The sequence below is a fragment of the Carettochelys insculpta genome, chromosome 2 (assembly GCF_033958435.1).
Source record: "Carettochelys insculpta isolate YL-2023 chromosome 2, ASM3395843v1, whole genome shotgun sequence".
NCBI classification, from domain to species: domain Eukaryota; kingdom Metazoa; phylum Chordata; order Testudines; family Carettochelyidae; genus Carettochelys; species Carettochelys insculpta.
In genome coordinates, this window is record NC_134138.1 from 273,922,597 (window position 1) to 273,948,213 (window position 25,617).

The window sequence follows — 25,617 nt, forward strand, 5'->3', positions numbered from 1 at the left end:
TTGGATAATTTTAATCCCAACCCCTTGGCAAGAAAGTCAACATCATACAGTTTAAAAAAAGGCACAAACCAGGTGTTGTTGAATCCTCTGCAGGCCACCTTCAAGCAAGGCATTTAACAATACACACAGGTTTGCTAAGATCTTTTAACCGGTGTGATAATGTTTTTGAGCAGATGAATCCTTTGTTATTTGTCCTGTTTCCATTTGTTGACACTTTCTCTGCGTTGGAGTCAGGGTGGCTTTTGCTTTAGAGAGAGAAGAATAATGCCACATAATTTTGCCCCTGATCGTTCATGTCGCACAGAACTGACAAAGGAAAACATTATTCATTTCTGTTTTCTCTTCCAGGAGCTCAAAAATGAAAACTGCATCCAGTGTGCCCTCTATTTTTTTAGCCATGTGCAGAATAAATTTTGTTATGTGCATCAAGGCATGTGTGGGTGTGCACCACCAAAAGACATGCTACCAACTGTAGGCGCTCTGCTAATCACCTGGGTGACATTTTAACATTTCCTGGGTGGCTGCCCAGGTACGCAGTTTAGAGGGAACACTATCTGTGTCGCATATGCTGTAAATTGCTCTAACTGAGGCAGACTGAAATGCATTCTCTTTTGCCTAACTAACACAAGCTGGTGCTTTCACTGCTGGCACTTCTTGCTTTTGATTGTGCTTAGGTGTTTTATTTCCCATTTTTACATCAAGAAACCCAATCTCCACATCTGATCTAGGGCTCTTGGAAGCTCCAGTTTCAACATAAATTTATGTGAAAAGTCATGCTCTGTTCCCTAAATTCTCTAGTGAAGTGGTCAAAGATTCCTCATTTCAAGCTTCTGTTTTCTGCAGTGCTACAGTCTCTCTAGTGTAAGTTAGTTGGTGTTTTAGAATTTTTCATGAATTTTTTATATGGTAAATATATGACCATTCCTCCCTTCCAAGAATCATTTTAATAGCTAATACATTCAGTTCCTGCTCAAGGTTGAAACAGCTGAGTAAAGCCCTGTGCAGGTACAAAATTTGTATGTGCATCTGCATCCATTTCTGCAAAAATGAGATCATGGGTGTGGACACCCATCAATGTAAATACCTGAAGATATAAAACAAATCTGCAAAATTGTATGGTTTTAGTTACAGAATTTGTGTTCACATCTTAGCTTTGTAGATTTGCAGGGCTCTACAAAGGAGCTACAATGACAGGTCTGGATCATGCATGAGTTCAATTCAGTGTTATGAAAAGTCTGCTTACACAAAAGCTTTTTCTTCTAGTCAATACATGTGTGGTCCATTTTCTCAGATTAATTTGTTGATGACTGAGTGGAAAATCAGTTCTCAAAGCCTTTTCCGTGGTAGTTACATGCAGATGTTATGAGTTCGTAAGTGATTGGTAAGTCTTGGTTTCTCAGTAAAGCTTTTCTCACATGCTGTACACTTATAAGGTCTCTCTCCTGTGTGAGTTCTCTGGTGTCTAATAAGATCTGCATGGCGACCAAAGCTTTTTCCACAGTCTGTACATATGTATGAGGATACCATACTCTTTTTTGCATGAATTTGCTTGTGTTTTAAAAACCCTATCTTCAACTTAAAGCTTTTATTACATTCTGTACATAGGTATAGTCTCTCTCCTGTGGGTGTCTCTTGGTAGAAAAGGATACCTTTGAATTTATTGCAATCTCCTTCACCAAGAGCAGAGTTACCAGTTCTGCTCTCAGTAAGATTCCTCAGCTCTGTTTTTGTGTTCCAATGACTGTCACGAGGCATTCCCCTGTCAGGAGTCTGGAAAACCAGGTCTGCTGATCTTCTTGGAAGTGATCCATGCAGTTCCATATTTTCTGGAACTTCCTCATTATCTTGCACTTCAGTTTTAATCACAATCCCATCATCCACTGGAATAAAACAAATCCAAACATTCATTTCACCTGGTTTAGAAAAGGAAATCTAAGCATAAAACATTCCTGCTTTATGACGCACAAAATGTTTGTAGGAGCATATTGCTCCTTGGGGAGGGTATGGGTGAAAAAAAAAAAAAAAACAAACAGAAAAAGTGATAACTTATTGGACCAGTAAACAGTGCACGTCATTCAAACTTTCGCATATAAAATGCCTTTCAGAAATTGTCACATTCCAGACATATAAATAATTTAGAGTAAAATAACTCCACACTATGGCATCTAATCTGTCTCCACACATTTAAAAAAAAATAGGTAGATCTGACTTTTAAACCATCGTTTGTAGAAGACATGAACATCACTAGTAATGATGATGATTCTATAACTTTAATACCTTCGAAATTCCCCTTTGCCTCACTATTGCTACAGACAAAACCCTTGTCAAAACCATTCCCATCTCGTTTCTTGATTTTTGTAATCTCTGTAGCTGTCTTGATTCTGACCCCTTCCACTCTACACAAAAAGCTGTTAATGTCATCTATCTTCTTGTCAAATTGAATCACATGACCCCATTCACGAGCTTCCTTTTTTTTTGTTGCATTAAATATAAACGTGTCCTTACTTTCAAAGCATAAATCATCCTGTCTCCAACAATTCTGCTGTCATTTTCCCCCAACTCCCTGTCTAAATTTCTCTTACTCTTCCCTATTCTCTCACTTCACTGCTCCCTTCTCCTTTAGTATTGTTCATTTGAACTCCCCTCGTTTGGGGCATCATCCCTTTTTCACCAAGCACCCACTTTTGTCTCCTTCAAACTTTTTGTTAAAGCACCCAGTGGAATTGTCCCTCCTTCATGCTTCTTATTAATAATTCTTCACCTCCTCCAGCTGTCCTAAATTGCATTTCCATGTCACTCAACAACTTGGTCAATAATGGTGACTATAAGCACCAAAGAGAGATGTTTCATCTTAGACCACATCGTCTGTAGAGGAGGGCCTGTGTCATACTATTTGTTTAGTAGGGGTTATGTAAATCAGCATGTGATTTTTTCATATATAATATTACTAGCCTTATTTACTACTGTAAAAGTTATATTTACACGACATTACACACAGAAAAACATGTCATCCAAACATTCAGAAATAGAATGAATGAAAGGAGAGAAACTGTTTCAGACCAGAAAGTTCATTAGTTGCCATATCTACAATGGACTCAAGTTCTAGCTATAAAATAGCAATATATGACTAAAGATAGAACTATAGGAGCTCATCATGATGGTTTTTCTTGCCAGCGTCAAGTCACTCTTCTGGAAGTATCTAGACTCATTACTCACCTATGCTAGGATTCATAGACATTTGTTTTTTCTCCAAGCACTGCTGAGCCTTGATATGTAGCTCTTCTCTTGACTGCATATCATGTTTGAAGACTGAACAGTCTGGACAAAATTAAATGTCCACATCTTAATATTTTTAAACTGATTTAAAAAAAAAAAAATCAACAAACATCACATTATCTGAAACTAAGATGTCTGCACTGCTCTTATGGTAGGTAAAATGACAGAAGCAGCATTTGAGCTTGTTCAACATTTTCAATTTAGGAGACTTTTGATCTACTTGTTGACTTCCGTCAAAATCCCTGTTTTCATGAGTAACAAAGCAGTGGCTTTGACCTGTCCAGGAAAACCAAAGTGACTGGAATTTACACTCCACACCTTGCAGCAGCAAAAAGCATTTTTCTCTCCATCCCCACATTACTCCTACATACAGTCAAATGGCATATGGATCATCCCGACAGAGCATCTGAACAAGCTCTAGCCCATGGATGCATGGGCTGAGGACCTCCCCTGCAATAGCTCCTCCTACATGCTGGGAGGCCACTGTAATATCAGAAACTAAGATCAAGAGCAGGGAGACTCTTAGCAGCAGGAGCACTGAAAGCAGACACTTAGGTGGAGAAGGATATGGCTCCCTGATTCGAATGCAGGAAGTAAGGAGAAAAGGAGATGAAGAGCCATGGCAGCAGATTTACAGAAATTCTAGGGTTGCCTAGAATGCTTACACTTCCCCCACTCAAACTCTCCTACCCCCCACCTCCCACAGCCTAAGGCCGAGAGGTGGTTTGGGTGGGGGAGGGATGCATACTTTGGGAAGAAATGGAGTGCACAAGGAGCTGTGGGGCAGGGGGGAATGGGGGTTGTCATGATTACAGTGAGCACCCTCTTGAGAGGAATGGCGGGGGGAGGTCACCAGGCACCGCTGCCCATGTGCTGCCCCCATGTGCTTTGCCTCCACCCCACTAACCCCGGACAAGTTAAACAGTCTGGGCATCTCCACTGGCAGAGTAGCAGGGCCAGAGTGGCTTCCTACTGCTCATTCCCCACAGTTGCCAGCATGTGCTCACACATGCTGCATCCCCAGTTTATAAAAGTCAGCTGAAAGTCCAGATCCCCTTCAAGCAGAAGAAAATACACCTAATCTTTTCCACTGCCATTTTTTCCTTGTATTGGAGTTGACATATGGACTAGAAATACAGTCACAGATAATTTCTTGAATACTTGATTCTTGACACATCCTTTACTGAAGGAGTATTTCATGCACATCACACATGAAGAGAGCATCTGTGCATTTATATAAGCATTCAATGCAAGAAGATAGTGAATATGAATGTAGAGGATATTAGAAACAGGACTGTGTATATCAATATTTTTACCATAGGGGATGTATGGAGTTGATTTTTTTTTTTAATTACAAAGGTTCTGAAGCATCTAAGCACTGCTCCATCAGCAAAGGATTTAAGAAAACTGTGATGGAAGCCAGCCCAGTAACTGTACACAACTCCCAGAGAATGAGTGTAAACTGACCTTTACTCAGCGAGAGTAAAGATTTATAATTGTCCTTTATCACTTTTTTGTAAAGCTCCTTCTGCCACTCTTCTAAATTATTCCTTTCCGGAACTGCAATGGTCTCAAACGTCCCTGGGACCTGAAATAGAAAACATTAAATATTTAGTTTCATTGGGTCTGTCCCACAAAAGATCACCCAATAAATAATATTTTTAGTCTTTAAGGTGCTACAAGACTGCTTTTTTTCTGTTTTGTGAAGATACAGACTAATACAGCTACCTCTCAGACTTAGTATCACTGACTACATCCTGACATAAGAACAGCAATACTGGGTCCATCCTGCCCAGTATCCTGTCTGCTGACAGTGGCCAATACCAGGTGTCCCAGAGGGAGTGGACCGAGTAGGTATCAAACAATTTCTCTCCTGTCGTCCATCTCCAGCTTCTGACAAAAAGCAGCTAGGGACAACATTCCTCACCCATGCTGGCTAATATCCATTAACAGACCTAATCTCCATGAATTTATCTAGCTCTTTTTTCAACCCTGTTATAGTCGTAGCCTTCACAGCCTCCTCTGGCAAGGAGTTCCACATGTTGACTGTGTGCTGTGGAAGAACAGCTTCCTTTGATTTGGTTTAAACATGCTGCCCATTAATTTCATTTGGTGTTCTCTAGTTCTGATATCATGGGAACAAGTAAATAATTTTTCCCTGTTCATTTCTCCAAACCCCTCAATTTCATATAACTATCATATCCCTCTTAGTCTCCTCTTTTCTATGATGAAGAGTCCTAATCTTTTTTCTCTCTCTCTTCATATGGAACCCATTCCAAAACCCTAATCGTTTTAGTTGCCCCTTTTCTGAACCTTTTCTAACTCCAGTATATCTTTTTTGAGATGAGGGGACCACACCTGTATGCAATATTCAAGATGTGGGCATACCATGGTTTTATATAAGGACAATAAGATAGAGAGTAAGACAGAGACTATCCCTTTTTTTAATGATTCCTAACATCGTTTGCTTTTTTGACCGCTGCTGAACACTGTGTGGATGTTTTCAGAGAGCTATCCATGACTCCAAGATCTCTTTCCTGATGAGTTATAGCTAAATTAGCCTCCCATCATACTGTATGTATAGTTGGGGTTATTTTTTCCAAATGCGCATTACTTTACATTTATCCACATTAAATTTCATTTGCCCTTTTGTTGCCCAATCACTCAGTATTGTGAGATCCCTTTGAAGTTCTTCACAATCTGCTTTGCTCTTAACTATTTTGAGCACCTTAGTGTCATCTGCAAACTTTGCCACCTCACAGTTTACTCCCTTCTCCAGATCATTTATGAGTAAGTTGAATAGCAACGGTCCTAGGACCATTCCTTGGGGAACACCACTAGTTACCTCTCTCCATTCTGAAAATTTACCATTTATTCCTAGCCTCTGTTTCCTGCCTTTTAACCACTTCTCAATCCATGCAAGGATCTTCCCTCTTATCCCACAACAACTTAATTTACGTAAGAGCCTTTGGTAAGGCATCTTGTCAAAGGCTTTCTGGAAATCCAAGTACACTATATCTACTGGATCCCTCTTACCCACGTTTGTTGGCCCCTTCAAAGAACTAAGAGATATGTAAGACATGATTTCCCTTTACAGAAGCCATGCTGACTTTCACCCAACAAATTATGTTCATCTATGTGTCTGACAATTTTATTCTTGACTATGGTTTCAACTAATTTGCACAGTACTGACATTAGACTTTCTGGTCTGTAATTGCAGGGATTGCCTCTAGAGCCCTTTTTAAATATTGGCGTTACATTAGCTATCTTCCAGTCATTGACAAGTGTCCCACTGAACATATTAAATGAACAGTAATTTGTTGGGTGTTTCTGATGGCACTCATGCTACTGTGTATTGCCTGTACAAAGAGGAACTTGGATACTGCTATTTCTGTGTTGCTCTCATGACCTCCAAGGCAAAAAAATCAAAAAGGATATACGTAAAAACTGAAAGTCATCTTGGCAAACCTCAAAGTCAAAGCAGCTCTCGTCACTGCCTTATTCAGTGCTTTCTTCTCCAATGTATTTTAAATTATTCAAGCTATGAAACAAACGCCATGGTTTAATTGATCTCACTGTCAGGATTTATTTTCCCAGAAAGTCATCCTAAAATTCTTCCTTTGCTCATTTACAATCCCTTACTTCTAGTTATACTGCCTGGCGCCACATTGAACAATTCCTCTCTCTTTTTAGCATTTATACCTTTCAAGTACTGACAGACTGTTATATCACTTCTTCACCATTACATATTTTTAAAGTTGGGTTTTGTTTTGTTTTTATAAACATCTTCTTTTATATATGAAATCCTCCAGCCCTTTAACTTATTTTGTTGTTCATTTTTAAATTTCCTCCAACTCATCTAGATTCTTATGATTTGAGGTGACCAGAGCAGAGTGCAGTATTGTATTATAGCTGCAATTTCTTAAGTCCACTTCCTCTTACATATCCCAGATAGGACATGTTTCTTTTAGCCTTAAATCTTATGCAATTCCCACAATCTAACAACATTTTTGCACCTCCCATTATAAGCATAAAACTTAGGGAGTAAAATAAAACATCAATGAAATGCTTGTGAAAAATATATCCAAGAACACTAATTTCATATCTAGTCTGTAGGTCTCCCTCTCAATTAATTTTAATATTAAAAGGACACAGATTATATGTAAAATTGTATGACTGCTTCCCTGATGAGTATACTTGTTGCCAGGCAGCTTTTATCCACATGGTAAAATGTAAGTGAACACTCTGCCTTTACATACTGCCTTTCATGATAATGTGTATCCAAGTGTTTCACTAAATTTTATTGATTGCACAAGCTTATAGACCAAGGTCTACAAATGTTTAGTCACAGGAGTATTCACTTTTACATTAGCAAACTATTTCATAAGTAAGCACTACTCAGATGAGGGTTTTTAAGATATGGTCTCATACAGATCAAACTGCTTTACAAGATACCTAACTGAACCTTTGACACAGTGTAAGAGTCTCCAACAAAACCTGGCCAGATCTGAAGAAGAGGTCTGTGTTGCTCACAAGTGTCCCCTTTCACCAACATAAGCAATTGGTCCAAAAAAAAAAAAAGTCTCAGTTTTTTCCTAATATTCTGAAACCACTCCAACAGTGCTACAAGAATACTAGTACAGTATAAGCTCTACAATACAAAATAGTCAAAGGCAAATGAGATTATTCACATGAGTAAGGACTTCTCATTCATATGAGCACAAGTCTGCAAGATCACACTCCATCTTAGAGCAGGAACTAAACAAGAGTATGCTATCCAACTAAAATGCCAGATATTTTTACGTGGGCAGAATGGTAATTACACAAGCTGAAACAAGACCAAGAGAAAAGTATCAAGGTGTCTTCTATGTACACAAGAGTTCAGCAACCATGTACCTTCCCATGCCATGGTGCACAATGATCAAGCAACGGGAAAAGTTCAACCTACTGAATCATTTACATTTGCTATTATTTTCTGCAGCACTGAAGGGCTCCCCTGGACAACTCTCATTCAAGTTCTTTTATTATGCTCTCTTAAATTAAGAGCAACAAATAGAATATTAGATAGTAAAATTACCTTCATATGTTCAGGATTCCGGATTCGTTTTCGAGTTTTATTACTTATTCCACCACAGAAACTTTTAGGTGTTCCAACAAGCCAGTTTCCATCTTCACCCAAAATGAATTTTCTAGGAACTGCTTCTTTCAGCAGGCGCCGGTTTTTCCTAATTTTTAGAGGATCTATTTCAAAGGAACTGTCTTCAAAATGTTTAGAGCACAGTCGCTGATGTTTTGACGGAGTTCCCATTTCCCGACCCATATTGTGAATCCACTGCTTCAAGAGAGGTTTGTTGTGTAAAGGAAAACCATAGAAAGTAACTGTATTGTTCTTATATACCCCACTCGTAGCATTTTGACAGTTCAAAGCTGAGCAATAAACCATTGTAATATGAGTAGAAGAACCAAAACTAAAACAGTAGTAAGATGCCAAGAAGGGTTTATAAATCAACTACTGCTTTTATATTAAGAGCAATAGATATATGCAGCTCAACAACATACAGTGCTATAAAATACAGGAGAAGATTAAGTTCTCAGTGAAGCAAAATGTAGTCGTGGAGCTAGACTTCAATTTATGAGATGTGGACCTCAGCATAGTTGATATCTGTAAAACACAGAAAAAACTCAGGCTCCTGCTTTTTCACATTACATACCAGTCTTAAAACTATATACACCAAGTACCTACTTACGACCCTCAAACTAAAATGTTCCTCTTAAAACAACAATTTAACATTACTACGTACCTCTCCCAAGTATTAAACATCCCTACATTACGAATACACACAAATATACCTATCAGGATATTTTCTTTGAACTTTGCCATATTCCAGAGCAAAAAGTCCTAGGGTTAGACGGAAGGGTGATGCACGATTGCCGCCCCCCGCCCCAGTAATAACTCATGTAAGAAATTGAGGCTTTACACTTATCAGGAAGAGTAGATGATTTTGGTTGCACATTGAAGATGTCTGAGAGCATGGACAGATATATAGGTAAAGCCCTGAAAATCTGCAGATATCCATTTAATATCCATGCATATCTGCATCCATGAATAATTTCTGCAGACATCAATAACAATTTGTATCCGTACAGGGCCCTACTTACAGGATGACCAGTGGCAAGAAAGAGCTCGCAGACGCAGCATGTTATCACACTGGAACATGAGTATATGCTGACACACAGGGGGCTGCAGTCAACACATCATATATGTTCCTACATTTCAAATTGGGCCAAAGACGTGTGTAGATGATACAGTAGATTAGTGGGTAGCTAGTCTATGGAAACTAAGCCACTCTGCACTGGACAGGGAAAGATGGAAGGAAATAGTGAGAGAGGCATCACACACCAAAGGGCACTGAGCCCATGGTTGCTGATGATAAAAGACACGTGAAGAAAAAGCCAATGTCAAGAGAAGGAACTCTAGCATGGAAAGTGTTGGGAATGCATGAGGCAAACAAACTGAGCCAGTTCTGGGGTGTTTACATCCTTTCCCTGGAATATCTCTCTTGAACATTGCCACCTTATCCAAAAGGGTCTGGAGTGCCTTACTCAACCTGATCACACAAACACCACTATCACAACGTGCTCTGGGAAGGGGAAGTACCAGTCCATCACGCTGGGGAAAGTGCAGGCCGCTCCGCCAAGCAATAGAGGGAGAAGGGGGATACCGACCCCTCCACACTGGTTCATAGGGTTATGCAGCCTTGATCAGCCAGCAGGATCTAAGGGACGAGGAGCAGGTGCAGCCAGGTTCAACGCCTGGATGCCTTACACGGCTGGGACACGCCGACACCCCTGTGCATTGTGCGGCCGTTACACACAACCCACCGCCCCCAGGGCATGAACGCGGAGCAAGCGCACAGCGCTACGGATGGGCAACACCCGCTCCGAGGGTCCATACGGAACTGGGAGGGGTGCCCCTATTCCCTCCCCCCAGGGCATCCTGCGGGCGGGGGAACCCCCACGCCCTCCCACTAGGGCACCACGGGAATCCGACCCCTCCCACAGGAGCTCCACGAGACTCTCTCACCTGCGCAGCTCAGCAGCCATCTTCCCCGCGCAATTCCTCCCCCATCTCCCGGCTTCCCGCGCGCAGCAGCAGCCCTCTTGCTGTAACGCCCCGCCTCGCGCGCTCCACTGGTTTCCGCCCCCGGCCCACCAATGGGAGGCGACCGAGCGTCCGTGACGCTCGCAGGGAAAGCGGATGGGAGGCCGCGAAGACAGCGACCAATCAGAAGCGGCGGCCGGAGGACAACGGGGGCGCTTGGCGCCCTGCGACGAAGGCCGCCTTCCAGCCTCCCTGGACCGAGAAATGACAATGTTATCTTAAAAAAGCAGCAGTTTTCACACCCACTGCAGTCAGGGTGGCTGGGTCTACACGTTCCCCTTCCTTTCGAAAGGGGCATGTTAATGAGCAGGTTCGAAATATGCTAATGAGGCACTGTAATGAATATGCAACGCCTCAGAAGAAGGGCTTTCGAAAACTGGGGGGGGCCTTTCGGAAGGTCCCGTCTCCACGGGCGGCGCGCGATTCGAAAAGCTGCACTTTCGAATCGCCAGGGCCGCCATATGCTAATTTGCACTGCCTCATTAGCATATTTTGAACCTGGTCGTTAACATGCCCCTTTCAAAAGGAAGGGGAAGGTGTAGACCCAGCTGCTGTGTCTACACTTGCCTTCATCTTTTGAAAGAGGTATGCAAATGAGGAAATCAAAACATGCAAATGAGGTGCAGATTTATGTATCTGGTGCCTTATTTGCATACTTTTTCAAAAGAAAAAGCAGTGTAGAGGTAGCTCTTTCAAAAAGAAACCCCATTGTCAAATAACCCTTTTTCCTATTTGGTTTTAGGAAGAAGGGGCTTTTGAAGTCCGGGGGTTCCTTTTGAAAGGCCGCCATCTATGTGCGTGCAACTGCCATTATTCCTATGAGCACATGGGAATAAGAGGACTTCGAAGTAGCCGGGGTCCTTTGGAAAAGGAGCCCCATCTGGACGAGCCACGCGGTAGCGAGCCACGTCAATTTCGAAGTGCCACCGCCGCCTGCATGCTAAGGAGGCACTGAATATGTATTTCAGCACTTCATTAGTAAACTTCAAAATGGCCATTTACGTGGCAATTTTGAAGTTTTTGGCTAGTGTAGACACGGCATATGTGTATGTGTGAGTGTAATATATCACATGCATATGATAAGTGTTGATTGCTGTATGTGTATTACCAATAAATGTGGCATTTTGCCTTTTCCCCTGAAAAGATCCTGTGCAGTACTTTTCAGTACAACACTCAAATTAAGTTCTGGTGGAACACTGGTGTTCTAAAAGCTGTGGCAAAGTGTTCCACCATAGAAATTGAGTAATGGCGGTCTCTTCCCTATTCTCAGTGAAAATAAATAAATTTTGGGCTGTTCTCTGTCATCCCTGCTATATTTGTTTTGTTAGTGTCTGGTTTCTTTATTATTTGTGGAGTTGCGTTAACCTTACAATAATAATTATGAGATATTTTCCATTAGTAATGCTCCTCATTGTTAGTATGATGATGTAAAATAAAGCGTTCTGCAGAGAGCACCTTTACGTCCAAGTGTTCTACGACTGGAAAAAGTTTGGGAACTGCTGCCCTATATCAACTCGTCTAGATATTTGCCTAGTTTTACAACAGGCTACATAAAAAAAAAAGAAGAGTAAAGTCAGTACAACCTAAAAGTTCATTGAGACAATGACCTGTTTCTACTATACTGGAAATGAAATTGATTTGATGAAGTGGGCCTGACCAATGAAAGCTCATTACCAAATAAATCATTTGGTAAGTCTTTAAAATGCTACATTTCTGCTGCTTTGGTTTGTTGGAGTAACAGACTAACACTGCTACCTCTCTGCTGTTTCTACTGCTTCGGATCGTACACTGAAATGTAAGTACAATAGTTCTATTCTAATTAATTTATTTGACGATCAGATGGTAGAAAGTCAGCAAGTTTTCCGGAGCCATCTGCTGGGATATTTTGCATGTTGTTGTAAGCAAGGAGATTTTAAGGGAGGTGTAACTTGGTGTACAAACCAACCCAACTTCTACAAAACAAACTCATCTCCTACAAATGGCACAGTAACCCAGAGGTTCGCGCATTGGCCTGCTAGACCTAGCGTTGTGAGCTCAATCCTTACAGAGGCTATTTAGGGATTGTGGCAAATAAGTGACTCTGATTTATACTAGCATTGTTAAAAACGCCATAGCCAATCACTTCACTGCAAAGGCTGAGTGGCGCTTGTTTCAAAGAACCGTGCTTCTCACCCGGTATTACAAGGGGCTGGCTGCCCGGCCGAGAGGCAACGGCTCGCAGCTGCCCCAGTGCAGGTCTAGTTGCCCAAAGAAGCTGCCGGCACCTGGACTTCCCAAGACTTTTCCTCGGGCACTGCACCGACAGCAGCTGCCGCAGTGCGCGAGCCTGGCGGCCCCGGGGGAAAGCGCTGCTCCGCCCGCGCTAGGTGGCGCTGTCCGCGCGCGGGGTCCCGCCGCTGAGCAGTTCTCCGCCTCGGAGCGGGGCGCGGGCTCCCGGCATGCACTCTGCCTGCCCAGCATGGCCGCGGGGCCCAGGCTGCTCACCTAGTGAGGCGGCGCCGGGACTCCGCCCAGCCCGCAGCGGGAGCGCAGCTCGGCCGGGCCGCGGGAGCAGCCCCATCGGGGGAGGGGGGCCATGGCCGAGCGGGCCTCTGCCCAGGTAAGAGCCCGGCGGGGCAGCCTCGGCCCCGGGAGCTTCTCGCCGCCCGGCCTGGCCCGGCCACTTCCCCCTAGAGCGCGGAGCTGACCGGCCCCGCTGCGGCGGCTCTCGCGGGCACGGCGAGCAGGGACTTGGGTGTTTCCCCAGCCGCACGGGCCGATGCCGCCGCGGGGCACACGGGCCTTGGAGCGGGCTTGCGCCATATCCTGCCCGGGCTTGGCTTTCCTTGGGGAATACGGAGCCTTGGGGGCGGGGCGAATCGGTTCCTGAGCAGCCCCGCAGGTTTCTGTGGCCTGTGCTCCCGCTGTCGAACTGGAACCCCTTATAGCAAGTAGCGCTCAGTCCTCGAGCGCCTTAAAGACTAATTAGGTGTTAGGTGTTGAGCTCTATCTGAAGAAGTGAGTCCTGCCCACGAAAGCTCATGACTTAATGCATTGGTTAGTCTTTACGGTGCTCCAGGACTGATAGTCTGTAGCTTTACAGCTACAGCCACTCCTCTGAGCCTTGCAGGGATTCCCAACCTATGGGTTGTCATTAGATTATCCAAGCACTGCCAGCTGGAGGGCTCTGAGCCAGCTCCCAGTCCCTGCCCTGCTGTGCTGAAATGGAACTCAGTTTAATTGGTTTAACAGCTGGAAGGAGGGATCCGGCCCTTAAACCAATTAAATTGAGTCTCATTTCAGTGTGGCTGGGCAGGGAACTGCCCAAGCTGCAGATGGAGGAAGAGAGGGGCGATGGTCCTGCGAAGGAGCTGTGGGGGCAGCAGTGGTGGTTGTGTGAGGTAGGAGGTGTGGTGGTTTAGGGCTGTGAGGGGTTTAAACCCAGGGGCGGGAGGTGGTTTGGAGCTGCGAGGGGTTTAAACCCGGGGGCGGGAGGTGGTTTGGAGCTGCGAGGGGTTTAAACCCGGGGGCGGGAGGTGGTTTGGAGCTGCGAGGGGTTTAAGCCTGGCAACGTGGGGGGGCAGTCAAATTTTATATTTTTTTCCCCCAGGGGAGAACCTCTGGTCCCCACTCCTCTCAGTTTTGAACTGCCTTGGGCCACAGAGTTTTACTGAATTGTCAAAATGGATCACCATCTCGAAAAGTTTGGGAACCACTGCTTTAGAGTTTATAATGGCCCTGGGGGGGGTGCTGGGTGCTCCACTGGACAGTATAAATCCAGGGCTTGGTCAGAAGCTTCTGAACCTAGGGAGTTGCTGCTGCTGCTTTGCGAGCCTTAGAGTTCCCCTGAAGACTGCCTCCCCACCAAGGTGCAAGGGTGGCTGCTGCTCGCAGCCTCCAGGTCCTTAGGAGCCACCGTGGGGGAAGACCTCCTCGCGGAGTCCCTGCTACACAACCCCCACCTTCGTGTGCAGGCGGCGGAGTCTCCCGCGGTGCGCCGGAGGTTGGTCCTAGGTGGAATCACCAGGGTCGGAGACCTCCTGGACTACGACTGGGGGGACTGGATGGAGGGCCTGGCACATAGGGCTCTCCACCCTGCGCTCCCCCCGGTGCGTACTCGTAGAGGTGAAGGCCGACCTGCCGCCCACTGCTCATATCTACCTTGGTCGGGTCCTGTGAGAGGGTGCACTCTGCCCCCCTCTCACTCCTAGCCCTCCAGACCTCTCCGTGGGCCCCCAGCTTTGCGATCCTGCCCGCCCCCCTCCCTCTCACCATCTCAGCCGGCTGCATACCTTGCAGCCGGTCCCCTTCCGAACTGTACCTAGACATCTTATGTATGCGCTCTTGCTTCACACGCTCCACTTCCCCACCCTCGTGTCCCGCCCCGACCACAAATGGCGGGACCTTTTACCACCGTCGGAGGGTGGGGAGCCCCTGTGGGCCAGCCTCTACTCCACCTTGGTTCCGCGGCCTGTTGGGGACGTTAGCTGGAGGATCCTCCACGGAGCAGTGAGCACGGGCGTCTACCTGGCGCAGTTCACCCCATCCCAGACACCTGCACCTTTTGCGGCATGAGGGAAAACCTGGCGCACATCTACGTTGACTGCGCCAGGCTGCAGCCCCTCTTCCGGCTCCTCCAGAACCTCCTCTTGAGTTTCTGGCTGCACTTTTCCCCACACCTCCTCATTCTGTCACACCCTATCCGCGGCCCCACAAAGCCGCAGGACCTCCTCGTCAGCCTCCTCCTGGCCATGGCCAAAATGGCCATTTACAAAACCAGGGAGAGGAGGCTGGCAGAGGGGGCGACCTGCGACTGTGGGGCCTACTTCCGTTCCTCCCTCCGTTCACGAATCTGAGCAGAGTTCCTCTGGGCGGCATCCACCAACTCCCTGGACACCTTCGGGCAGCGGTGGGCGCTGTCCAGGTTCCTCTGCTCGGTATCCCCTTCCGGTTCCCTTATTTTAAACCTCTGCCCTCGCTCCCATCCCTGTTTTTCTCCTTCGTTGTCCCCCGAATTCATTTGGGACCGGGTGTTTTTAGTAGTCCCCCCCTCGCTGTGAGAGGGGCCTTTTAGTCGTAGCCTGCCCACTCCCCGGTATTTCCAATAAGAGGGTGCAACGGTGGGCTTAATAGTTAAGTTTTATAATGTTTAGTGCATGGAACTAGTAGGAGGGAATGACTGTATAGCCGTGTCTACACGTGCACGCTACTTCGAAGTAGCAGCACTAACTTCGAAATAGCGCCCGTCACGGCTACACACATCGGGCGCTATTTCGAAGTTAACTTCGACGTTAGGTGGCGAGACGTCGAAGTTGCTATCCTCATCAGGAGATGGGGATAGCGCCCTACTTCAACGTTCAACGTTGAAGTAGGGACCGTGTAGTCATTGCGCGTCCCGCAACTTTGAAATAGTGGGGTCCGCCATGGCGGCCATCAGCTGAGGGGTTGAGAGACGCTCTCTCTCCAGCCCCTGCAGGGCTCTATGGTCACCGTGGGCAGCAGCCCTTAGCCCAGGGCTTCTGGCTGCTGCTGCGGCAGCTGGGGATCCATGCTGTAGGCACAGGGTCTGCAACCAGTTGTCGGCTCTGTGTATCTTGTGTTGTTTAGTGCAACTGTGTCTGGGAGGGGCCCTTTAAGGGAGCGGCTTGCTGTTGAGTCCGCCTTGTGACCCTGTCTGCAGCTGTGCCTGGCACCCTTATTTCGATGTGTGCTACTTTGGCGTGTCGACGTTCCCTCGCAGCGCCTATTTCGATGTGGTGCTGCGCAACGTCGAAGTTGAACATCGACGTTGCCAGCCCTGGAGGACGTGTAGACGTTATTCATCGAAATAGCCTATTTCGATGTTGCTACATCGAAATAAGCTACTTCGATGTAGGCTTCATGTGTAGACGTAGCCTATGACTCAGAAGAAAAAAATAATTTTATAACAATATGATTATGGGCCAGCCACTTAAGCTTTATTGCTGCACATTGTTTTTTGCTGGCAGATTTCCTGTACTCATCCCTAGTTTTTTTTTTTTATTTCAGTGGATCAGTGCCCAGGGTTCTGCCTACACACAGCAGCCTTCATGGTCTGGGCTTTGGACATCTGCATATTCTGATGGTTCAGTTAAGCTTTAAATTTATTACTAGTATTGAGTTTATTTGTGGGCACTGTGAAAGAAGAGAGTCTTAAGGAGAGGTTTGAATGGAGTGTGTGTTGCAGCTTGGCAGACAAGAGTGGATCAGACCAGAATATTAAATAGCAGGACTGCTTTAATGAATTTAGAAAATGAGCAGCACCTCTGTGGACATAACTGTGGGCCATGTTCCAGACCACTGTATTATAAACCTCTAAACATTATATACAGTGAAAATTTTAAGACTTCAATTGTTCTATCCTGGCTAGAGCTGCGAAGTGATCAGAAATTTGCCTTAATAGGGTTTGTGTGAAGATTTTCTTTTGCATTACCTATATAAAATTTCCATCATCGTTCTTGTTTTGAGATTTGAACAAACCCTAGAATCATAGAATCATAGAACATTAGGATTGGAAGGACCTCGAGAGGCCATCAAGTCCAGCCCCCTGCCCCAACGGCAGGACCAAGTACTGTCTAAACCATCCCTGATAGACATCTATCTAGCCTGTTCTTAAATCTCTCCAGCGATGGAGATTCCACAATCTCCCTTGGCAATGTATTCCACTGTTTGACCACCCTGGCTATGTCTACACAAGCTCCAAACTTCGAAATGGCCACGCAAATGGCCATTTCGAAGTTTACTAACGAAGCGCTGAAATGCATATTCAGCACTTCATTAGCACGCGGGCGGCCGCGGCACTGCAAAATTGACGCGCCTCGCCGCCGCGTGGCTCGTCCCAATGGGGCTCCTTTTCGAAAGGACCCCGCCTACTTCGAAGTCCCCTTATTCCCATGAGCAAATGGGAATAAGGGGACTTCGAAGTAGGCGGGGTCCTTTCGAAAAGGAGCCCGGTCGGGACGAGCCACGCGGCGGCAAGGCGCGTCAATTTCGAAGTGCCGCAGCCGCCCGCGTGCTAATGAAGCGCTGAATATGCATTTCAGCGCTTCGTTAGTAAACTTCGAAATGGCCATTTGCGTGGCCATTTCGAAGTTTGGAGCTTGTGTAGACACGGCCCCTGACAGTTAGGAACTTTTTCCTAATGTCCAACCTAAACCTCCCTTGCTTCAGTTTAAGTCCAGTGCCTCTTGTTCTATCTTCAGAGGCCAAAAAGAACAAGTTTTCTCCCTCCTCCTTATGACACCCTTTTAGATACCTGAAAACCGCTATCATGTCTCCCCTCAATCTTCTCTTTTCCAAACCAGACAAGCCCAATTCTTTCAGCCTTTCTTCATAGGTCACATTCTCTAGACCTTTAATCATTCTTGTCGCTCTTTTCTGGACCGTCTCTAATTTCTCCACATCTTTCTTGAACTGCGGTGCCCAGAACTGGACACAATACTCCAGCTGAGGCCTAACCAGCGCAGAGTAGAGCGGGAGAATGACTTCTCGTGTTTTGTTCACAACACACTGGTTAATGCATCCCAGAATCATGTTTGCTTTTTTTGCAACAGCATCACACTGTTGACTCATATTTAGCTTGTGGTCCACTATATCCCCTAGATCCTTTTCTGCTGTACTCATTCCTAGACAGTCCCTCCCATTCTGTATGTTTGAAACTGATTATTCTTTCTCAAGTGGAGCACTTTGCATTTGTTCTTATTAAACTTCATCCTGTTTACCTCAGACTATTTCTCCAATTTGTCCAGATCCTTTTGAATTATGACCCTATCCTCCAAAGAAGTTGCAACCCCTCCCAGCTTCGTATCATCTGCAAACTTAATAAGCGTACTTTCTATGCCAATATCTAAATCATTGATGAAGATATTGAACAGAACCGGTCCTAACACAGACCCCTGCAGAACCCCACTTGTTATACTTTTCCAGCAGGATTGAGAAGCATTAAGAACTACTCTCTGGGTAAGGTTATCCATCCAGTTATGCACCCACCTTATAGTAGCCTCACCTAAATTGTATTTGCCTAGTTTTTTGATAAGAATATCATGTGAGACTGTGTCAAATGCTTTACTAAAGTCTAGGTATACCACATCTACCACTTCTCCCCTGTCCACAAGGCTCGTTATCCTATCAAAGAAAGCTATCAGATTAGTTTGACATGATTTGTTCTTTACAAATCCATGCTGGCTGTTCCCTATCACCTTACCACCTTCCAAGTGCTTGCAGATAATTTCTTTAATTACCTGCTCCATTATCTTTCCTGGTATTGAAGTTAAGTTGACTGGCCTGTAGTTTCCTGGGTTATTCTTATTCCCCTTTTTATAGATGGGCACTATATTTGTCCTTTTCCAGTCTTCTGGAATCTCTCCTGTCTCCCATGATTTTCCAAAGATGATAGATAAAGGCTCAGATACCTCCTCTATCAGCTCCTTGAGTATTCTAGGATGCATTTTATCAGGCCCTGGTGACTTGCAGACATCTAATTTTCCTAAGTGATTTTTAACTTGTTCTTTTTTTATTTCCACTTCTAACCCTACCCCTTTCCCACTAGCATTCACTATGTTGGGCATTCCTTCATCAGACTTCTCAGTGAATACCGAAACAAAGAAGTCGTTAAGCATCTCTGCCATTTCCAAGTTCCCTGTTACTGTTTCTCCCTCCTCACTGAGCAATGGCCCTACCCTGTCCCTGGTCTTCCTCTTGTTTCCCTTTATGCCTGTTGCTAGTTTGAGCTCATTTTGTGCCGTAGCCCTTCTAATCTTCCTCCTGCATTCTTGTGTTGTTTGCTTTTAGTCATCCTTTGTAATTTGTCCTTGTTTCCATTTTTTATACAATTCCTTTTTTATTTTGAGATCATCTCCTGGTTAAGCCAAGGCAGTCTTTTGCCATATTTTCTATCTTTCCTATGCAGCGGGATAGCTTGCTTTTGGGCCCTTAATAATGTCCCTTTGAAAAGCTGCCAACTCTTCTCAGCTGTTTTTCCCCTAAGTTTTGCTTCCCATAGAACCTTACCTACCAGCTCTCCAAGTTTACCAAAATCTGCCCTCCTGAAATCCATTATCTCTATGTTGCTGTTTTCCCTTCTTCCCTTCCTTAGAATTGTGAACTCTATGATTTCATGATCACTTTCACTCAAGCTGCCTTCCACTTTCAAGTTCTCTACCAATTCCTCCCTATTTGTTAAAATCAAATCTAGAACAGCTTCTCTCCTCATAGCTTTTTCAACCTTTTGGAATAAAAAATTGTCTCCAGTACAATCCAAGAATTTATTGGACAGTCTGTCCCCTGCTGTATTAGTTTCCCAACATATATCTGGGTAGTTGAAGGCCCCCATCACCACCAAATCCAGGGCCCTGCATGACTTTGTTAGTTGTGTAAAAAAAAAAAGCCTCATCCACCTCTTCCACCTGGGTAGGCGGCCTGTAGTAGACTCCTAGCAGGACATCACCCTTGTGTTTTACCCCTCTTAGTCTAACCCAGAGACTCTCAACACATCCATCTCCTACGTCCATCTCCACCTCAGTCCAACTGTGTACATTTTTAATATATAAGGCAACACCTCCCCACTTTCTTCCCTGTCTATCCTCCCTAAGCAGGCTGTACCCTTCAATACCAACATTCCAATCATGTGTATTATCCCACCAAGTTTCCGTGATACCAATGATGTTGTAGTTGTATTTATTTATTAGCACTTCCAGTTCTTCCTGCTTATTACCCATATTTCTTGCATTTGTATATAGGCATCTAAGATATTGATTTGATCTTGCCTCCCTGTTTTGCCCTGACCCTCCTTTTACTCTGACGTTGTTGCCCAGGCTGCCTCCCATTTCTGACCCATCTACCAGATTTCCATGTTCTCCACTTACCTGTGGGCTTTGTTCCCCTGCCCCCGTCGAACCTAGTTTAAAGCCCTCCTCACTAGGTTAGCCAGTTTGTGTCCAAATATGGTCTTTTCCCTCCTCGAAAGGTGAACACCATCTCTGCCTAGCAGTCCTTTCTGGAATAGCATCCCGTGGTCAAGGAAGCCAAAACCTTCCTGGCGACACCATCTTCGAAGCCAGGCATTCACCTCTAGGATGTACCTGTCTCTGCCTGGGCCTCTACCACTGACAGACAGGATTGAGGAGAATACCACCTGCACCCCAAACTCCCTCACCCGTGCCCCCAGAGCCCTGAAATCACTCTTGACTTGCTCAGCATCACACCTTGCAGTATCACTAATGCCCACATGGATGAGAAGCATGGCATAGTAGTCAGAGGGCTGGATAATCCTCGACAATGCCTCCGTAACGTTTCGGATACGGGCCCCCAGCAGGCAGCATACCTCCCAAGATGAAATGTCAGGGCGACAGATGGGCGCCTCCGTCCCACTCAGAAGAGAGTCCCTGACCACCACTACTCTATGTTTCCTCCTCGCAGTGGTGGCAGCAGACTTCCCAGCCTTGGGGTTACGAGGCTTCTCCTCTGCTGTACGGGGTGATCCTTTGTCTCCTGTATCAAGTACAGCGTAACGGTTTCCTAGTACCACGGTGGGAGGGTTCTGAGCAGGGGTGGAACATTGCTTACTGCCAGAAGTAACAAGCTGCCAGTGTCCTCCCTGATCTATCTCCTCCTCCACCAGTGGTTTATCAGCTGTCCTGTGTACTGGGACAGTTACTTCAGCTGTCTCCACATGAATACTATCCAGGACCTGCTCGTGGAGTTGGATGATACTCAACCTGGTTACCTCCTCCTGTAACTCTCCCGCCTGCCGCCTGAGAGATTCCACCAGCAGGCACCTTTCGCACTGGATGGTCCACCCAGCCTGGATATCAGTGAATGGGAATTGCAAGCCAGAGTCCCTGCAAATCCACACCAGGATCTGGTAGAGACATCCATGGTCAGACAGTCTGTCTGCTACAGGCACAGGTGGAGGAGACGGTAGTAGTGCTGGCACAGGTGTTACGGGTCTTCCTAACCATTGTAGGCCTCTCTCTGTCAAACTTCCTCCCAGACTCCCCTGTCTGCAGCTCTGTGTCCACTTCGCAAATCCCAAATCAAATCTCAGCAGCAAGCAGAGTTTTGCTTCACTGTGTTGCAAACTGTCCCAGGTGTGTTAGCAAGGCTTATGAATCTTGGTAGTGCATGTGAGTTTTCAGTTTGTAATAATCGCAGAACGGCTGAGTTGATTTGTTTTTTATTTGTATTGCAATAAAGTCCAAAGGCCCCAACCAAGATCAGACCTTCAATGTACTCATCCTATCTAAACCTTTAGTAAAAGACAATCATTGCTCTGAAAAGCTTAGCATATAGGCAAGAAGGTGGCATAGAGAGGTGAAATTGCATGCTGCCTGTTACAGTGCGAATCAGTGGCAAGAATTAGAAGCCAGGCCTGCTGACTACCTGCCTATTAGATCAGTATTGGTTTTGTTGGGACTGTTTTGCATTACTTTAAATTAGACCTTGTTAAAAACAAAGATCTACTCCAGCAGTGGGCAACCTAGGTTAATGAGTGGGCTACACAGTTGGCTCTCCTTCACTGCAGTGGGCCTCATATGTCGTAAACAAGTTGATGTTCCAAGATAGCGTGGTTTTGCTAATTGTGCTTGTGTACCGAGAATTTGCCCAGTATGATGAATGCACTGTAGCAGCATTTTGATTGGATGCGAAGGGATCACATGGCTTTCAGTGTTGTGTGCAATCAGCATGTGCCTCACTTCGCGTGCCCTGGCTTTACGTGCATGTCATGTTAGTAATACCAGCAGGAAAAAGACTACGTGGACAGAAACCAGCGAAATTTGGCAATCCCATATATGGGCAATAGTAAACAAAATGTTTTCTGGGCCACACACAGAACCCTGATGGACCCCATGCCACCAATAGGCAGCACTGGTCTAATCACAAGAAGGTTTCAGCAGCCTGTAGCCAAGAGGGTCATCAACCTTTCCAAGGCGGAGTGCAGAAATTTCACCTTTTGGCCTCTATGCACGGGCTGAAGACCGGTGATACTTTTAAAAATTACTAATAGTCGTACTTACAACAGCTTCATTAATAAATAAGTGAAGATGCAGAACTTTACCGTTAAGGTGATGGTGGTTTGTAATATTAGCTAGTCTTTTGTTAATCTATAAGCGGCATGCAGGAGGAGGGGTGGGGTTGCGTTCCTGCCTTGTGTGTCGATGGAAAATCAACTCGTGTGCCACTCTTGGCATTTATGCTGGGGGTTACTGACTCCTGCTGTGTAGCCCATGAGCTACTTTTATTTTGTTTCTTTTTGTAGCTTATTTTGATAGATGAGATCATGAACTCAGCTCTCTTAAATTTTTGTCCGTGCAAACAGGCGTCTGAATGGGACACAGAGGTACAAGCTCCCCTTATCCCAGATGTAAATTTTGTGAAGGAAACTCAACTGCAGACTGCAGCCATTTCCTTGTGGACTGTGGTAGCTGCTGTTCAAGCTGTGGAGAGGAAAGTGGAGTCTCATGCTATGCGGTTGCTGAATCTGGAGCGGAGATCAGGTACAGCTGAGAAGAAATTTGTGGACTGCGAGAAAACAGTGGTAGAGTTTGGAAACCAAATAGAAAGTAAATGGGCCGTGCTGGGAACTCTGATCCAGGAGTATGGGCTGCTGCAGAGGAGGCTGGAGAACATGGAGAACCTGCTGAAGAACAGGAACTTCTGGATCGTAAGAATTCCTCCGGATAATAGAGAAGACCCAAAGGTAACAGTAACCCACTTAATACTTTACTGTAAAACAAGTGCATACTGTGTAAGACAAATTTTATGTCCCGTTAAATCGCCGTCGTAACGTAGCTTAACTGGAGGGAGCTGCCTTACTAGCTGGTAGCTGTGATGTTTATTGAGCTAGTATCCAATCCATAAGATACAGTAAAACAATTATGACTTATGTACTTAAATTGCACTGCCCCACTCACGTGTGTCATGAGGAACGAGCATTTGCTACAATCTTGCAAACACTTCAATATAAATAAAAGGAAGGAGTCTCATTTTAAAAGACTGAAAAATTCCGTATAAAAACCCCTATGTTACAATAATGTTATGCATCCACAGTGAAACAGTTAAGTCCAGAAATGCCTAAATCATTTGCTTCCCCAAATCAAACTCTGCTTCTTTGCCTATAGTTTATTACAATACAAACCCTAGATATGCATGAATATAGGTTATTTTTTTCAGTGAGATCCTGCAGCCCTGCCTCATACAATAGAACAAAATAGCAGTTATGTAGCATTTGTTTTGTTGGAATACAGACTCACACGGCTATCTCTGTTACTATTCATCGAGCAAGAGAAGATAGGTGTTATCCGAGACTTTCTCATGCTGTGAACCCCTTTTGAGTTCACCTCTGTTATTACGATGTGCCCACCTCCAGTAATTTGCATTCAGAATGGATTTGCTCCAAAAGCCCTCCATTTTAAGCCTATTTCAAAATTATTGACAGGTAGCCAGGCCCAGATTAACTAATGTGTACTCTCACAGGCCTTCTGTCTCAGGGGGCCCTGCCCACTGGGCCAGAAAAGGGATAGGCAACTGGCAGCCCATGGGACACATGCAGCCTGCCAGCTTATTCTATTTGGCCTGCCACACTGTGTGCAGAAAGGGGAGTGCTCTACCTCTTCCACCTTCTTCATCTTATCAGTTGCTCCTGCGTCATCCAGGTGAAGTTTGTGACCACCTGTTGGCCATTGAAGGCATGTTGCTACTACTGCTGTGAGAGCACGCCATCGCTCCAGTGGCAGATGGTGCCTGCCAAGCTGTGTTTGCTTCTAGGCTCTCTTTCATCTCAGAGTCTACCCTTGCAAACATAGCTTTTAAACCAAGCTTTTTTTTGTGGGATATTGGATGCTTGCAAAATATAAAAAAATACAGGTTGAAACTCTTTCATCTGGCATCATCTGTGATCTGGCATGGTTTTAGTTAACCGGATGGCCACTTATCATGGTTGAAAGAACAGAAGTTTGACTCAGTGTGGATTCAAGTACAAGGCCTTTATTATATACAAGTGGCAGAGTGTCACTTTGGAATGTCAGGTGGTACCTTCTGGTAGGTGTTAATGTAGGTAAATTCCTATATTGTCTTGAGACATAAAAGAACAAATGAGCGATACATACACTGGTACAATGACAAATGCTACCCCCCATTTCTGAGCTCAGATTGGCATCTGCAAAGGGTCTACACCATCACTCATGCTGACATATTAGACCTTTCCTTGAACTGGCCTGAGAAAGAATCATTATGTTTCTTTCTTCCACTCAAGACGAGACTCACAGACCCCTTCCAGTGAATTACAATGCTGTAATTCAAGATTAGCTCCAATTACTGTGTTCACACCCAAGGTTTACACTGAATTAGCACTTTTTAATACTGAGTAATTAAAAAGAGCCTGTGTGTGAGAATCTGCGATACCTTGTTCACTTAGGATGAAAGGTATGGGGCCTGTTTTGTGTAACTTTGTTAAACATTGTTGAATGTGGCCAGAATCCAGCATAATACAATAGCGGGATCTTGGCCTTTCAATGGATATGGCCAAGTCTCCTGTGGTCCCATAAACTGTTGACAGTCACCTGTCCTGGCTGTCAGTGTTGTGTGCTTTATTTACTGTAATTTATCCCTCAATACCTTCTAAGAGCCCAGTATGCAGTGGAGGTGCTGGTAATACGCTAGACAACATGAACTCCCATGGTCTTGCAAATTCTCTCGGTCAGCACCAGTCAGGTTCTGAAGGCACTAGACAAGAGCGGTTCAACCTGTAATACATATATCTCCCAAACATGAACTTTTTGTATCGGGACCATCTAAACAATTTCTAGTAAGTTTAAATTTTTTTAACTGAAGTAGGCATATTAATCAAGCAAAGGATGGATGACAATGAATATGATGTGTTATGAAACAGTATGATCTACAGCCAGGTGTTCATCCTTTTTAAAATAAAAAATCAAGAGGGGGAAATCTGTTCATTTTGGTTTTATAAAATCTTATGTTTTATTGTAATTTTCTGAATTGTTTATAGAAGGTAATCATCATGATGCTGTCTTCAGAGGCATGTCACTTTCTACAGGGAGAGCTGAGGGGCCACTTTTTGTTGTAAAACTGGAATGACTTCATTGACTTCACTGGCTACTCCAGATTCTGCTACATGTGAAAGTAGGATCTGCCCCCAGGTCCTGGACTATGAAAAACCACTGTGT

The 25,617-nt window shown here is 45.0% G+C and overlaps 2 protein-coding genes across 4 annotated transcripts in view; one reads left to right on the forward strand and one right to left on the reverse strand.

Moving 5' to 3' along the window:
• LOC142008167 (zinc finger protein 783-like) overlaps nucleotides 1-25,617 on the reverse strand; it is a 41,172-nt gene continuing 15,555 nt past the window's right edge. The window contains exons 1-5 of one of the 3 annotated variants that reach the window (XM_074985214.1): nucleotides 10,361-10,399; nucleotides 8,354-8,938; nucleotides 4,744-4,864; nucleotides 3,217-3,318; nucleotides 1-1,880 (exon numbers count right to left, since the gene is read on the reverse strand). In XM_074985214.1, the coding sequence (XP_074841315.1) occupies nucleotides 1,348-1,880; nucleotides 3,217-3,318; nucleotides 4,744-4,864; nucleotides 8,354-8,719 (1,122 nt within the window). In that variant the 5' untranslated portion in view covers nucleotides 8,720-8,938; nucleotides 10,361-10,399 and the 3' untranslated portion in view covers nucleotides 1-1,347. Of the gene's footprint in view, nucleotides 1,881-3,216; nucleotides 3,319-4,743; nucleotides 4,865-8,353; nucleotides 8,939-10,360; nucleotides 10,400-25,617 lie in introns of those variants that run through there. The other 2 variants (XR_012644093.1, XM_074985215.1) reach the window with 2 other exon arrangements.
• LOC142008346 (uncharacterized) overlaps nucleotides 12,901-25,617 on the forward strand; it is a 41,895-nt gene continuing 29,178 nt past the window's right edge. Inside the window, 2 exon segments of the mRNA XM_074985526.1 lie at nucleotides 12,901-13,037; nucleotides 22,752-23,132. Coding sequence (XP_074841627.1) covers nucleotides 13,014-13,037; nucleotides 22,752-23,132 — 405 coding nt within the window. The 5' untranslated portion in view covers nucleotides 12,901-13,013.